The sequence below is a fragment of the Athene cunicularia genome (genome assembly GCF_003259725.1).
Source record: "Athene cunicularia isolate RWA chromosome 14 unlocalized genomic scaffold, athCun1 chr14_part1, whole genome shotgun sequence".
Taxonomy (NCBI): domain Eukaryota; kingdom Metazoa; phylum Chordata; class Aves; order Strigiformes; family Strigidae; genus Athene; species Athene cunicularia.
The window spans coordinates 9,154,972-9,172,395 of NW_020799118.1; the positions used below are offsets into that span (position 1 = coordinate 9,154,972).

At 38.8% G+C, this 17,424-nt stretch overlaps 1 protein-coding gene across 1 annotated transcript in view; it reads right to left on the reverse strand.

The window, feature by feature from the left end:
• Nucleotides 1–17,424, reverse strand: part of PRKAR1B (protein kinase cAMP-dependent type I regulatory subunit beta) — a 98,414-nt gene that overhangs the window by 42,201 nt on the left and 38,789 nt on the right. Inside the window, exon 4 of the mRNA XM_026858900.1 lies at nucleotides 510–571. Within this exon, the coding sequence (XP_026714701.1) occupies nucleotides 510–571 (62 nt within the window). The remainder of the gene's footprint in view (nucleotides 1–509; nucleotides 572–17,424) is intronic.

Sequence of the window (17,424 nt, forward strand, 5' to 3'; positions counted from 1 at the left end):
CATTCAGTGTAAACACACAAGAGGCTTTAATATAGCCTGAGGGTAATGAAGTCCTCCACAACATGCTGCAGGCACGCAGGTAAATTGCCAAGTGTGATAACTACGATACAGCACAATGAGGTGTTGAATATTCCCAACAACCATAAAAATATTTTCCATCTCTAATTACTCTCAGCTAGCCTGTGCCACCCTTATGCATTCTGAGCTGTGGTTTACTTCCTCACTATCTTCAATTAAGGAATGAACATTTTAATGTGAAGTGCTCTTTATCTACATTTAACTGTAGCACTTTGAAACCCTGGAGATCTACCAGTGTGGTTTTGTAGGAGACCTCTGCACACACACAAAAAGACCTGCATCCGTGAACTTATGATGTAGCTGCACACTTAGATGCTTTCAGAATATGGTTATTCTTCTCGTTAAGCAGAGAGGGTGAAATCTCAAATGGAGAGATGAGAATTGTACAATCTTAGCAAACATGCAAGGGAAAAAATAAGAGGAAGAATTACCCTGTTGTATGACTGTTTCTCCTGCAATGTGTGTGACAGGGAACATGGCATCAAATATGTCACTGGAAAAACAAAGACACATTTATTAATTAATCAGACCTATTTCATATCTAGCTAGTAGACCTACCTTCATTGTTTCCTTTAACCTTCATTAACAGATTTTGCAGAAAAAGAAAAGGAAAATGTTAGTTGTAATTGGAAAATGAGCCCCCGCTTGGCAAGAAATCAAAATAACTAGTTAGGCACAAGCTGTGGTTTAAAACTAAGTGAGACCGTGATTCACTGCATGCTATTTTGAAAGAACTCCTGAATTATATGCATATAGGCCACTTCTTATAGCACTGCACAAACTAGCCAGCCTATTTTATTGTCTAAGCAGAAAGATTTCAGATTTCAGCTGAGATCAGTATGTGTCACACCACTAAGTGCTAGATGCCTCAACAGGAGCTCTCCTCTTCTGAACATCTGGCCTCGCATTTACAAGCAAAACCTGTTCCACAATACAGAGCACATTTGGAAAGGTAGATGGCTCTAAATTAATGTAGCATAAGAGTTGGCAAGAGATTGCACTCACAGTGCAGAAAAGGCCAAACACTGAAAATCTTAGTGAGTTACTCGTGAGAAGGGAATTTGACCAATGCTACAGAAACACCGAAGCTGCAGAAGAGCCTTGTGCTTATTAATCATCGCTGAATTACACACCTTACTGTGGTCTCCAGCATACTGTCGCATATCCTTAAAAGGCCAGGCAGAGCAGTAAGGACGGAAACGCACCCTGCACCAACACTTTGGGCAACTTGCCCAAATCCAGTCCTTTTGTTTATTGAGGGAGACAGCAGGCTCCGTGGAGCCAGGGCTTCCTTTCCCCACATCAGATTTTGGGGAACTTATTTTCAGAAGCATGAACCACACTGAGACGGGCGCTCCCCACCTCTCTTCCCCTTCCTATGCATCAGTCTCAAGGGCTAAAGGAAATAGCTCCCCGACACAAACAAAAGGCAGCAAGGAGGAATCATTAATTAGTCTTTTCCCTGGCCTGATCTAGGAATGGTCCATCCAGGGACCACCAAAGATAACAGCGAGATTAAATACTTCAGCCAGGAATGAAGCAAAGTTCTCACAATTGTCATGAAGCACAAACAGTGAAGGAACCTAAAATTTTCATCAAAATAGCCAGAAGATAGCAAACCAACCCATGCTACGTTTCGATGCCTTATATGGGAAACACATATTGTAAAATCCCATTATTAGTTTATTTCCTGTTCAACTGTTCCAGAATTTATTCAGGCTCAGGTCTAGGAAATGTTTCACTCCTAAGTTCAAATTGGTCATGTCTTTCCTCTTCAGCAGCCAGAATGTTTTTGCTCAGTATTGTAGCTCTGCGTCAGCACCACTTGTAGGAGAACTGGGAGATTTCAAACCAGACACCTCCCACTGCTCTGCAGTACCTGCAAGGGATGCTTACCCCATGACCTATAATAAAATGATCTATTTTACCCCCGTTGTTTCATCAGGCCCACCCTGTGCTATTCCTGCTCACTTTCAGGAAATACCTCCACCACAGACAAAAAGCTTGCTCAGAGACTCTAAGGAGAAAACTCTTTCTCACCTCATTCTGAGTACCAATGCAAAGACATATAATAAATTATTCTCTATGGACTGTATTCTTAAATCCACTAAACTGATTTTTAATGATCTTGAATGGGTTCAGCATTTCTCCAGTTCAAGGGACTTCTCTGATGGCAGAAAGCATCCATCTGGTGCAGGCTGTGAAGCTCGTCCCTGTGCCAACCTTCGGCATTCCCCACCTAAAAGAAATGGGAGCTGAGGTTCAGATGGGATGGGGGAAACTACCACGATGGTAGGTGCCGAACTGGAACAGCCACCGAGGGACCTTATGGCGATGAGGCAAGTCAAGCTGTTCTTCTGTAGCTCTGGGACCTGGATGTTCAGTATGACAGAGGCTCATTTGCCTCCCTGTGGTTTCCCCTTGGCTGTGCCTGGGCACCTCACCAAGCTTTAAGAACAGTCCTGCAGCCTGCAGAAGATTTACTGGAGGAAAAGGCACTCTGCGTGGCAGAGAAGAAAGTCTTCAATGCGATATATCCAAAAATAGGCACAACACTGTGAATATCAATAACCAAACCAAAATGTGACTGCTTGAACAAACTTGGAAACCTTTTTTTTTTTTTTTAATAGAAACACAGAGGAAATAACTACCCACAGTTTCATCCTTTCATCTTTGTTTTAAGGCTGTGTTTTATTTATAACTTAACAATTGACTGTACAAACAGTGCCAAATAAATTATGTATAGCACTGTACCCTTCTCCAAAATGTTTCACATTTAATTTCTACACCTTTTAGTTATATCAAAAAAACCCTCTTTAAAACTCACAGACTAAAACTTTCCGCTGATGGTGTAATGAACACAAAGTCTATTAGCACCAACAGCACTTTTACACTGTAGCAGTGTAGCAGAATATTAGTGCAAATATTACAGCACCCCATATATAATGTGTTTCAGAAAAGTCTTAATCTTACTAGACCAAGATTTGGATTTTTAAAGAGACCTTTGAAGGGCATGTCATCAAACATGATCTAAAATACATCGGAACACACAGACAGACAAGGTACCTGAAGTCATGGTGATGATGATTTATATCTCCAAAGTAAGACAAGGGCATATCTTTGATAAATAAATGTAAGTCACCATGTCATGACTGTCACTTGAAACACATTATGATTTTCTTCTACTAGTAGCTCTTTTCTACTAGGGAACTGTTGTTCTTAATCGATAAGGTTAGGCCAAGATCTCTCACAGTGATTAATGAGTTGGAGTGTTTCTGCTTTTGGATGCTCAATTTGATAATTCATTAAATAGACTCAGATCTCAGATGATACAGATCAGCAGGCAGCCTCAAAGTTTCTCAACCTACAAGTCTGGCAGCCAAGAACTGGTACATTCAGAATACCACCAGAGAAAATCACCCTTCTGGAAATTATCATCTCCTAAAGTACTAAATGCTTAAGGTCCCTGTATGAAATCTGGCTTTTGATTTAATTCAGACTAAGTGTAGAATCTGCTTGGAAATTTTTCCTATTGCCTTTATCCTCAATGTCTAAAATAAACACAAAAATGTCACAAGGATCAATATACCAAAATACTTTGAAAATTTGAAAAATTTGTTCCTGATCCATGCCAAAATCTGAAACTACAATTGTCATGGTTTAACCCCAACTAAGCCCCATGCAGCCGCTCGCAGCACAACAATAAACTGACATATTTTCCACCTCCCCAGTAAACGTCCATGTGTCCTCGGTCTGTACTACATAGAGAAAACAGCTTTAAATACTGAATAAGTTGAGAAGTGGCTCTTGCTAAAGGCATAAACAAAATGGCCAAGGGCAAAAATATGGCCTGTTGTTTTTTGCCTGTACCATGCAGCTGTTTATAAGACATTCAAAATCATTCTCTGACCATTACAGTAGAAAAGCCCTTACAAATACAGTGCTGCAACCATCTCACTACCAAGAAAAGACTGTAGCTGTGTTCTCCTACAGCTCTGCAAAAGTAGGTAGTTGTATTCCTTGGTTTTGAAGGTTTTGTTAAATACTTAGGGCCAAACACATGCATACACATTCTAACAACCAGAATTTTTTTCAAGCACAAACAAGTTTTATTCCAGCATGAACAGAAAGCCAGAAAATCAGTAGTTAAGTCTTCACCAAATGTTGAACTACCATGATTTCATCTTCTGTCTGAGCTGCAGCACCAAGAACACAGCAGCCTCTGTCTTCTGCCCCTGCACCAGCTATTTAACTGTTGACACCGCCCGTGCTAGCAATGCTGTGCTCTGAATTGATATGGAAACGGTTTGATTTTTTGCCAGGATTTTTATGATTGTGCTGTAAATGAGAACTGCTCAGAGGGATTTCTTTATTTTGTTGAAAATGTATCATTTGCCCTGTTTCCAGATGACTTATTCAGGTGATGGAAGAAGAAAATAGGGCAGCAGTTCTGATATTTCAGCTGTTGTTTCATGAGACTGCAACCAAGACAGATGCACTGCACTCAGCGTGTCCTGGGCTCAGCATCAGTACTTGGAGGGCTCTTTCTCACCCTCTCCAGAGCCAAAGCTTTTGACAGGTTTTGCATTTTTTTCACAGCTCTCTACCTACTTCCAGAGGATCTGTATCTGGTTACTCACGGCACTTAAAGTCAAACATTTGTTCCAATCAGAAGGTATCGAGAGCAATTTTTGGCTTGGAAGTGTAGTTGCAGGCAAGACTGTATGTACCTGAATATCCACATTTGGATCCAAAGAGAGATGCTAGCAGGACATTACTAATGTTTGTAATTTTTTGAGAGTATCATTAAAAAACAAATTACAAGAAAAGATTATAAGCAGCATAGAATATAGAGAGAGCAGTTAACTAGTCCAACAAAGTGAAACCAAGAAATGTGTTTAGACATGAAATCTCTATCTATTCGATCAAAAAATACCATCTGTCTTCTTAGGGAATATCAAAATTTAAAAGACTTTTTAAAAAGGTCAAAGATATCAAAGGCTTGCAGCAAGTTTTAACACATAAAGTGTCTTCCACGAGTGTACAGGAGAATTGCAAACAACTGTGATCAGACCTGAAATCACAGGGGCTGATCCTCTGCTGCCTGACATCTGTGATGACTTCGGGCCACCTGTCCAGGTTGAGCCAATTCCCTTTTCATGCAAAGAAAAAGTCCACTAGAATCAGTGAGGCTGCAGCTATTTAGTCCAGCAAAGAGCCTATCACAGCTATTGCAAAATAAATATGATGAAACACTGCTGATTTAATTCAGTAGCATTTTACAGACCCCGTTTGCCAAGATGCAAATGACTGTACTAAGAGGAAGCCAGTAGAGAGGGCAGGGCCAAGGGGTTCTCTTTCTCACGAGAAAAAGTGAGTGATAAAAATAAATCATTTATCTGCTTTTACACCGAGGCTGCTTGGAGTTGATATGGAATATTAGATGGGCAAAAAAAAATAATGTGCACTGTAGGTAATATAGCACTGGCAATGGGCAACTGAGAAGAAGTTGTTAAAACAAAGCGAGAGAGGGAGGATTCCAAGCACTTTCAGAACCAGACCATGGCAATGGCCAAAATAGGGAAACTATGTAAGACAATTTATCAGTTTCACAATCAGATTTCTTTCCAGCCCTTGCTGTGCTGGATGCATTGCAGGAAAGGATAAATGGAAGAGACAAAATGCATATGTGCTAGGCAAAAATGGAAAATCTTCGTTATACCTGCAGGTTATAATTTGTCAAAAGTTCAATCAGAACAATTTCATTGTGCAGGCAGACTCAGCCTTCAACGTGTGTGCTACAGAGTTCTTTCTTCTTTCGCTATCACTCTAGCAAAACAAAGCAAGCCCTATATTGTTGAGGATAGCTTTAAAAGATATGTAGCTGCTCTGGCATAATTCAGCAAAAGACATGCAACATTTTCTTGGAGTGAGGCTGCCCTAGCAGGAAGATTCCAGCATTTTAAATCTTTCCCACTTACATACCTTTAAAGTTTAGTAAACAGAGTTGATAGTAACTCCACCTTTATTTAGCTGTAGCTCTTATAACTGGGTACTACTTTAAAATTTCTAAAGTTGGGGGGGGGAATTCTCTTCTCTCGTATGTCTGAGATTTTCTTGTGATTCATTTCCTGAAAAGATAACAACTTTCTAGCAATCATTCCAACAACCACTTCTCCTGCCCTGTAAGGATGAAGAGCACAGAATTTAAACCAAACTGGCTTCAATTAACATCTATGCAGTAAAGGAATAAATGCAGTACTTTACTACTGAATAAAACACAAGGGTCTATGCTATGTGTAAGTATAAGGCTTCAATCCATACTGCTTGTTCCTAGGAACACTGCAAGTCCTTGCTCACGTATAATACTGAAATCACTGAGAAACTATTACTATTTTTTTACTGACTACTGAGAATAAAAGAAATGCACCCAGATAAAATAAAAGATTCCTTTTTAGAGGTATTTAACAGCCTTCAGCTTACAATTGCTGTAATCAAATACATGGTGTCGCAGGCATGTACCTAAGAAAGAGAGTCAGTACTGAAGCCTTAACAAAAATATTACCCATCTGCTTCTTAATTTCTTTTCATGTTAGGACAGCAACAAATTAATTATAGCAGCATGCAAAACTATTAATAATTAAGAATACGGAATTACTTCATTATAACGGCCAATGTTTAGCTATTATTACAATTAAAATATGCATTAATTTTACTATAATGACCATATAAGTCTTTGAAATTGGACATGAGAAGACATTCTGAACGCCAGGTTAACATTAAAGTCCATGTCTAATTCCATAACATTTATTAAGTCACAAGTCCACATAACTAATAGACATATGAAACATAAAGAAATAAAAACCCGTCGTCTTCTATTTCTGTGAAGTATTTCCATTTTTACTGTTCTATAAAGTCCTTTTATAGGTACATTAATTACACCGAATGAACTGAACGCAACTTTGCGAGCACAGCATCAGTTCATTTTACAGACTCTATACATCTACGTGCTAATGGTTCACATCATCTCCCACATGTTAATAATAGCTCTCAGAAATAGTTTCTGCAGGGATCTTCATTTGGAAAACTATCTGCCATGGCCTACTGCAATAAGAGGCAAAAAGAGGGGCCAAGCCTTGTCCCTCGAGAGTGACAAGGTCCAATCCCACAGCCCACCCCATTGCTTTTGCCTCGGCCTCTTTTCCTCCCATCCACCCCACAGAAACACCGTTTCATTGAGGTCGTGTTGCCAAGGCCTTGGCTGTACCATGCTTGTCCAAGAAGCAGAGCTCAGTGGAAATGTAACTCAGGTCCATCTCTTACTTTCATCTCTACCTAACTTTTCACAGGGTTGAGGGAAGACCCACGCTTCCTTCAGGGAGTCTCAGTTCCAGACCCATCAGCCTGTTCGCATAAGAAGCCCTGTGACAAGGCACGCAACGGATGCTAGGACGTAGGGAAGGACATTACACAATGTGCATGTTAAGCCACATATCACACTGTGTCTAATGCCAGGCTGCAGCCATACAGCATCCCTTCCAGCAGAGCCAGCTGAACACAGGGCAGCTCTCCAGAGTCTTTCACGGCAGACCAGTTTCATAGGTTTTCATAGTTTGTAGTTCAAGGACAACTGCAAACCGGGCTGCATCAAGAGGAGTGTAGCCAGCAAGTTGAAGGAATTGATTATTTCCCTCTGTTCAGCCCTATTAAGACAGTCTGGAGTACCATGTCCAGTTTTGGGCTCCCCCATACAAGAAAGACACTGACAAACTGGAGCAAGTCCACAGTGGCCACCAAAATGGTCCAGAGCCTGGAGCATACAGCAGATGAAGAGAAGATGGGAGAACCATGTTTATTCTTGTATGAAAAGACAATCAGGGAGATCTTATTGCTGTCTACAAGTGCTTAATGAGAGTGTGTAGAGAAGTTGGAGCCAGACTTTTCTTAGTGGTGCACTACAGAAGGATGTTAAGGCAACAGACACAAATGGGAATGGAGGAAATTACCACGTGATAAAAAGAAAAAAAAAAAATCACTATGAGGGTGGTCAAACACTGGAAGAGGGGTCCAGGGAAAGGGATTGTTTTCAAACTCAACCGGGCAAGGCTCTTGGTTAGAGCAGCCAATTTTGACCGGACCTGCTTTAAACAGGAGGTCCGAGTCGGGATGTCTGGAAGCCCCTTCCACCTGCCGGGAGCCCAGGGTTTGGCACCGACCTTCTCCCAGTGGGAGAGATGAGGTGGTCCTGAGCTCAGCCGCAGACACAGGGAAGGCGGGGGAGCGTGAGTCAGGAGGCCAGCTGGAGGAAATCCCATGCATAATGCATGGAAAATATGCTCTGTGTACTGATGTAGGAATATCTGCACGCTTCTGCATGAATAACTGCAGTGAGACTGTATCCCAACTTCACATCACTAATACCACTGCTCATCAACAAAGTCTGTGCATATCAGAAGGCCTTGATTAGAAATTAGGCAACATGGGGTTTTGGGGAAAAAACCAGTTTGCTGAAACTGAATATTCCTGTGGAAAAAGGCTGATGTCATTTCCCATGTAAAATATTTTAAAAGTTTCGAAACCATCTAAATGTCCTACTGTGATATCTGCAGAGGATTTACTTTTCACTATGAAATTAGTTCAAAATTAAGTTTCTTAGTAAAAGTTTAAAACCAAAATTGTTGAAAATGATATTTCAGTTGAACTTAATCATATTTGTTTGCTTAGTTTTTTGCTTGTGAGCATTCTGAAGATTTTCATCTTGGAACGAAGATTCAAGATGGGGGAAAAATTTAAATGACAAAAGAAAAGCAAACAAGCCAAAAAAAACCCCCAAAAAACCAACAACAGAGAAACTTCGGTCAATGAAATACACTTCCTATTTGGTTACAATGTACGAATATATATACACACATATAGAGAAACACATATACTAGACTACACAGGCTTCTTTCTGTTTTAGCAGGTACAGGATGGTGATTAGGAATTCTCTCCTTAGCCAGGTACCAGACTCTAATGTAAAGATAGAGACATTTATGGATGAAGCTATATACTATAAGAACATAGCACTGCTGCAAGCATCCTCTACTGAAGATTTTACTTTGAGAAAGTTCCAAATACATTATTATTATTAAAAGCACAGAAGGGCACTGTAACAAAGTCAAAGGTGTTATTTGTGTGCACTGGCATTGTAGAAGTGACCTGGGAAAACACTTAGCACCATGACAAACCATGTACTTCAGACATGGTTTGCCAAATTCATCACTGGCGTCACCAAAATGAGATCAGTGTATCTGAGCCGACTAAAGGATCACCCTTTAAGTCACAAATGAGTACATTTTTCATTCTACGTAATTAATTACTTGTCTCTTTCTCAAGCATTCTAGAAAAGCAAGGTCAGATACCACACTGAAACGAGTATTTTAACTTAATAGCTGAAAGAAAAACACTTCCAGTGGGACAGAAACACAACACCACAAGAGTAACTATCATCCCCAAAATAAATCTCTGTTGTTATTAATATGAAGCAAATTCCAGCCATGATAAAGGGTGACCATAACAAAGTTCCCATATTTGAACAATTTATTCCTTCTGGTACTTTTACATCTCTTCACTCTTTAATTTCAAGCTCCCTCTTCTGGACTATCCCAATGAAGCTAGACAGTCACTACACACTACTCCTCATCCCTACTTCAGTATTCAGGTAATACAGCTAAAGAAGCCCTTGGTAAATGGCGCTGGCATAGATCACTAATCAACATGCCCCACTTTCATAGTTACTACAGCTGAAGTTCTTTGAAAATGTATTAGTATATGCTGCAATTTAAAGAGCTCCCAGAGGTTTGCAGTTATAAATGCACTATTATGTGACCTCTTGGAGTAGATGATGGAGGAGATGTCCCTCAGCATTGGGACACAGGACATTATATCCCTAGGGATATCCCTATATAGGGATATAGGACAGTATATTAAGTAATGAACTATGATAAACTGTATTTCACATGTACCTAAGTAAATATGGAGAAAAATCTACTATGTACATTATGTTACTGTTCACATTATGCAGTAAAGAGAAATACCTCCCCCACTACAGTAATAGCATTTTTTGTTTTGCCTGTGAGACTGAGATGGAGGACATTCTTTCATGAAAAAGAAATTAGTAAACTGTTGACAGAGAAAGATTTATTCTAATACTTCATTCAGTCTTCCTATTCCTACAAACAAACTGTTGTGATTGTAGGAACTTAGGCATGAACACAATATTCATCTATTTATATTATTTTAGTTTAATTTTTTTTTTTTGCAGTCTGTGCAAGAATCACTTCTAACAGTTTTTTATAAATATGGTAAAATTAAATTGTATTTGATAATTGTGACTGCTCCTTCAAATCACATACTTACTGTTCACATACACTATTTTTATGATTACAGCTTCTGCACCTAAAAGAAAGGCTAGAGCGCCACATGATAGCACCTGTGCCTGGCAACTGTATCAGCACAAAAATAGATAAAAGATAAGAATTATCAGGTATTAGAGTAAAATCTTTCCCTTTCTGTGCCTGGTGGTCATTGCCATTAACATAAAAATCAGGATCCTGCTAAAGAATGACCCGATGATGAAGAATGACAAGATGCTCAATATAAATGAAGTTAGAGGGGGTTTCTATCATGTTCATAGAAAACAGTTCTTTACATCAGGGAACTCCTAGGCTAATTCTGGTAATATGAGTACCAATACATAGTACCACTGGAAAACCTTGGAAGCGATTAGAGACTGAAGCCAAGGCTCTGCAGAGTTGTAGTTCCCGAGACACTCAGCAGCGTGCCTGCTGCGAGACAGAGGAACGCATGCTGCAACTAATCAAGCAGTGTTTGACATGCGTCTCCTCTGGCTGACAAGCACATAACATACGGCTGCAACCATCTCCCACATCTTGCTTAATTAATTTCCATCCTTGTTGTGTGCTCCCACACCTGGAGATATCAAACAGCTGTGTATAATAAAAACATTTTAACCTGTGTTAGTGGATAGGATTCAATTTAGTTTATAATTGGATCTGTAAATGAAATCATTATAAAACAGCTGATAAAGGTTCCCTAGAATGAGTCAGAATTATTTTTTTAGAAGTGTGTAAATCTAGTGTTAAATAGCTGATGAATAAAATTCATAGCTGACACAAAACCACATGTCCACAAGCACTTGCTTTTCTATTTGCATATCTATTATAGCTTACAGACATGTGCAAACTCATACACCCACACATTTTCCTTATGTTTTCCCTAAGTTTATCATTACTCCCCTTCATCTCTGATCCACAGCATTTCTCAGATACAATCTTTTACAATAAAATGAAATAGAGATAAAATTTCTCTAGACAATAAGCTTTTTTGTAGGAGCTTTTTAGTGAACTATCACAATTAAGCAGCTTCATTTTTTTACAGCTCCACTAGTTCAAAGAAGTAGAAAATAGAGATCGATCAGATCAGATGCTACATGCATTTTTTGTTAAGTGATCTGTATTTGCAGGGGTCTGCAGAAAGGGAGCTTTTTAAGCATAAAGAGCTGTTTAAATCTATAGATGCACTTGCTTCCTACCTATATAAATAAACTCAGACGCAGTTACATTACTTTGTTCCACCTTTCTCAGTAATTTTTCTTTCCAAGTCTTCACCAACCACTAAAATGTACATCAAAGACATCTTGAAGACACCCAGCAATATCACTGGCAGCAACACCTGCTACTTCGAACCTCACAGCACTAATTCCTTAGCAGTTTGCCGTGTTTCAAAAACCTGGCTAGCAAACATGGCACTAATCTCTTTCTTCTGCATTCTGCTGCAAACATTAACAAAATCAAGAGTGCCTGTTAAATTCTGCAATGTAATGTGCATGGGTCTACTTTTATCTTTCCACGGTGATAGCAAATGTGGAAATCTCAGCTATGTTGGTCTTTCATCAGCATTGCTGGGATGGGAGAGGGGAAAAAGCAGTGTTGTATATGCCTTCCTGCATATCTGCAGTACATTTTTTAAATGCCTGGTTGAAAGGGAACATGAAGAATTCGTTAGGCAGGCTGGTGGATCAGGATTAACACAGACGTTTGCCGTCACTCTTACTCCAAACCTTCAAACACCTTTTGCTTGGCTATGCTAACTCTGTGTTTGCCTTCACGCTGGTATAATTTTTAAGCAACTTCCCAGCAGGAAAAATTATATTTTATGGCATTAAATAAACAAGGACAAACTCAGCCCTGAAACAATTTGCAAAAAACCCCCACAGGAGTACATTATCACGCGACCGATGTTGCTTCCTCACAACTAAATAAACCTCCTGGTTCACAGATTTCTGTTTAATTTGGCCTCTGGCATGACAGAAAGGAATTTTTTGCCCATTTACACAACTCTATGAATCAATCGTTGACAACAGTAAGCTGCTCTTCCCTCTGACTTAGAGGCATGCACCGAAAAACAGCCAAGTGCTGTGCTTGCTCTATCAGGTCTCTCGAACAAACCAGTTATGATATGGCCTGTAGCATACAAATCCCTCTTTAAAAAAAAATGCTTCACGGTTCCTTCTCTTGAAGACTTGATGTATCAGCAGGTATAATTGCTCTGAATCTTGAATCCTGGCTGGGTACGCTGTGGTGAACTGCTCCAAAACCAGCATCTTAAAATACTCTGTCTGAAAGCTGAGAACTAGTTTAGGTATAGGTTTAAAAAAGAGTTTAAAAAAAAATTAAGATTTTGCTGTTTAAGAAACATATCTCCACAGGTTTCAACATATTTTTAATGCAGAGCAAGCAAGCTTTATCTGTGTTGATATGAAATTCCAAAATACAATAAATGGCAGAAATTTATATACTAAAACCCACTTAAAAATAAATCCAATTAAAGGGAATAAATAGGACAAGAGAACAACTAATTCCTTGTCTTTGCTTCTTTTCAAGGAATATTCATATAAATCCCCGGTCTGACATTTATGCCGTTTCATGTGACAGGGATCAGAATTCTCCATAGCACAATGTTTTAAACCATTTACCCCGGCAGCACCTTTATAACAAATAATAGAAACCTCTCCGCATTCACAGAACATTTTCTATAGGCTCACAAAGGTTTAACCCTGCAAGCTTTTATCCATGTGAACAGTCAGCACTCATACTTGAAATAAAAGGAGTAATTTAATGAAAAGGGGGTGTTAGAATCAGGGATTTGGAGTGAGAACATTCTGTGATGAAGAACATTTCTCTTATCTGTGCTGGTGAAGTGGCTTGTAAACACAGGTATTATATATGTGCTTTGTAATGCAATAATAATAACAACAAGGAAAATTTTGAGCTCAGTGCCTGAATTAAGTAACTGTCCTGGATCCTTCAGGCTGCTTTATTTTAAAGAGGGCTTCACAACTTGTGGACCCACAACACATGCGTCCTTTACATGTTCCTGTTGTGACAGGAGGTGGAAGAAGGTCACAGGTGTTTAAACCCCACTTTGCATCTCACTTTTTAAGGGGAGGACATCAGGAGACACCTCACCCATGACTGAACGGCTCGAGATAACATTTAGATGAGATGTTCCTGTCTAAGTATACAGGCAGGACAGAGCAATCTCTGTGTGTGTTTAGGGGTAAGAGCCTGGAGGACTAACAAAGCAACAATCCAGACTTTGGGACACCTCAGTTTGAATTTAGAATGAGATGTTATCACACTAAATCAAATGCAATTTTAAAAGAAAACTTTAATAAGAAAACTGCAGACAAATTTCATCCTAGTGAGGGTCAAAAGAGAGGGGAGGATGAAAAGTGTTTCTTAAATAGAGGAGATAAAGGTGGCAGGAGATAAAAAGGTCAGACTAGGTGGTCTAAAGGTCCCTGCTAACCCTAAACTTAGTGACAGATACAGAAAAGCAAACACTTGATCTCAGGAAGATTTGCTCATACAAAGAAAGTCTTGAAAAAAGACCAGAAAAGAGTCAGCTATCAAAGCAATGCTTATACCTTAGGAGTAGGTAAATACATGATCAACAGCACAAATACACAGTGGTACTATGGGCCACCTCCCTCTCCATTTGAAATAGTAACTTGCACACACATTCCTGAGATTCTCCTCAAAAAACAGACCGCACTTTCTGCAACACCTCAACAGTAATATCAGTGGTTATTAAAAAAAATCTTAAACGAATAAACAGATCTGAAAAATAAACTACCCATGTGCCATAGGATTAGTAACATTAAGTTGACTTTTAAAAATAGACTAATACATGCAAAGGTCACTAAAATATTTATATTAATGATGGAGCTGAACACTAAGCAGATATTGACTTCTGTTAAGGTGAACCTCAAGATTTATTGGCCTAAGAGGTAAACATTGACTGAGATAAATCCAAGGTCAATATTTACTACCAAGGACAATAAATCTTGGTGGACTATGAAACATTAAATAAATAAATATATATGTACATTCATAGACACAAGGATATCTACAGATATTTACACAAATTATTTGGAAGAATGATCATCAACATAATTTTTTACTGCATGTTTTCATAATTATGATAGAAAGAACAAATGAATAATTATGAATCAGTGTTAGATACATCTATTTGCATATGTCAGCACTGATGATATCTAAGGGTGACATTTCTGCTTCTCCAAGTGACTCCCTTTGCCTACTGAGCTGGGTGAAAGGTTTCTTAAGACACAAAGGCAAGTCAGGACCTTAAATGCAAATTAGCTGCCCTATTTCCATCTTAGCCTGAGAACCCATGCTTGTAACTTAAGAAGCTGAGTTACATACAGCAAAGTAATCTGAATAATTGTCAAGCTCTGGACTTATCAAACAGAAAGATTTCTGATGGAGCACTCCTGAATTCAATGCACCTTCACCTAAGGTCAAGTTTCGTCCCATGCAAGGCAAGTGCAGGAGGGAAACACATGGGTATTCTGGAAGCGTTTTAACAAAAGGCACTTTTACTGTAGTTGTGGTCAATTTTGTATGAGCTCAGAACAAAGATGTATCAATCAAACTGAGCAAAATAAATAAATAAAAGCATTGGATGACTTTCAGAGTTATAGGCTTTTTCCTTGAACTAGAAAAGCAAATAAATTTAACAGGGGTGCTGACAAAAGTAGACCTTCTTCCTCCAAACAGTATACAAGATCTAAGCCAAAAGGAAACAGATGACTTTGTGTGTTTGTAGGAAGTGATTAGAGAAGATAGAACTTAATTTATTAAGATGGGAGATGGTGATTCTTTTGTTGACTTTTCAGGTCAAGTGTTAAAACCTTCCGCAAATAATGCAGTAGATATGCTACAACTAAGCCTTAATGGTTCAGGAGACTGGGCTTTTTTGATACTCTAAGTAGGTTTTTCTTGTTCTTTCAACAATTGTTTTGGAAATCCAAGTGAGAGAAATTTTCAACCCTTTTCTATGCCTCCTGGTGACCTCCCCCTTTGCAAACTGCACCAGCTCGGGCAGTTGGTTCAGACCAATATATACTCACCATCCCAATGCAGGACACTGCCTAAAGCCAACGGGGACAGCTTCCACATGACTTCTGAATTTTTTTCTATGTACCCAAGAGATGACAGAACAGGCAAAAAAGAAAAAGGAAGAAAAAAAAGGGGAAAAAAAAAAAAAAAGGAAGAAGAGACAGACCAAAGTGCTCTAAAAAAAAGTATTTCATTTATCTACCAGCCTGACAAGTCTCAGGGAGGAATGCGGCGCTGCGCAGGCAGTGCTGGCCACTGGGTTTGCAGGAAGGAAGAGCAATTTGAAGCACTGGGCAGGAAAAGGCCTGTTAGCACTGTTACCTTTAACTTAATCTTTAATCTCCTCCTATGCCTCCAACTTGTCACCACAGGCATTAATCACCTGGCAGGCCTTATAGCTGTCTCAGGCTCATTTATATTATTTGTTTTAATGGGCTCTCTCATGCCATCAGTGTTCGGTGGTGTATAGTTCTGCCCTTATTTCCTGCTGGCTCTTTTGGTCTATCAAAGCAATGTGGTTTATTTTTACGCAGGTTTCCCAAGGCTACAGTATAGCCACAGGTTTCAGTGATTACAGTTGCCCTCTACAGAGAGTAATCCAAAACAATCCATGAAATATTATTGCTCCAAATATTTTAGAAGCCACACAAGTCTCATTCATATGAACACTTTGTATTTAATTAAATTTTATTAATGTTCTTAGTAATTCAAGGAATGGCAGAATGGCTGCACTCTGAAGCGGGATTTATTTTTTAGCTTGCAAAGAAAGGAAAAGCAATTTTCAACTACACAAATATTGGAACATGGAGGGAAGATAATAAACTGACAAGGAAAAAACAAAATGTCTTTGTACTCTTGACTTCCAAATCCAGATGAGATCTCAGGCTAAATGTTCTCTCGACAGACAGAATTGCATTATAAAACTTATAGCCAAGATTTGCAAAATTGGAAGCCAAAAATTCACATTTGTGAGTTTTCAGTCAGGACAGTCCTGTTTAGGAAAATATAATGCCAAAATAGACTCAAGTAATAAGCACAACTTGAAAACACTCAGCAAAAGGACTGCTGTCTCCTTTGAGTAGAAACTGTGTCCAGAACAGGCAGATCTTGTTTCTCCCAAACTATTTACCCCTGTAAGGATGCTCGTAAAAGGGACTGTCAGTCAACAGCAATAACAATTAGAATATTCAGAATATTTACATTGAATGTCACTTTCACTTTGAAACAGTGCCAGATAATTTCTCTTAAAATTAAAGTTATTTTGGCTACTGTGAAGAGTCCACTATGGCTTCTTAATGAAATACAATCTATATTTTATATGATGAACTCATTTATATGGTGAAACATTTTATATGGTAATTATTTCACAGCATGCAAAATGATAAGGAAATAATGAGGAAAGCTTTGGATGAAATTTTAAGAGAAGGAGTGATTCAGTGACCTGTTGGGAGAAAAAAATGAGAAGCATAAACCTCTTCTAGTCTGATTTTTTTTAATTAGAAATAGAGATTTCTAAAAATACTGTCTATTTCACTAGTATTTTGAGGGGGAGATAGCCTAGTAGCTAGCTTTCATGCAGCTGAAAACTAAATCTGTTAGACATCCCACAGTCTGAAATTCTTATTCCAAAAGGCTCAGAATGGTATATTTTCCCTGATGTGAAATCAGGATTGCAGTGTGAATGTCTGACCTTTTATTAATCAACTCAGAAATGACTGAACTAAAAGCCACTTCGTTCATCATCTTTGATGGCTATATGTTCATGTCACCCCAAGGTAACCTGTGCAGATAGAGATTCACCATTAATCCAACTGCAGTAATGCAAGGCTTAAAAACAAATTTTGAAGGCAAGAATAATGAA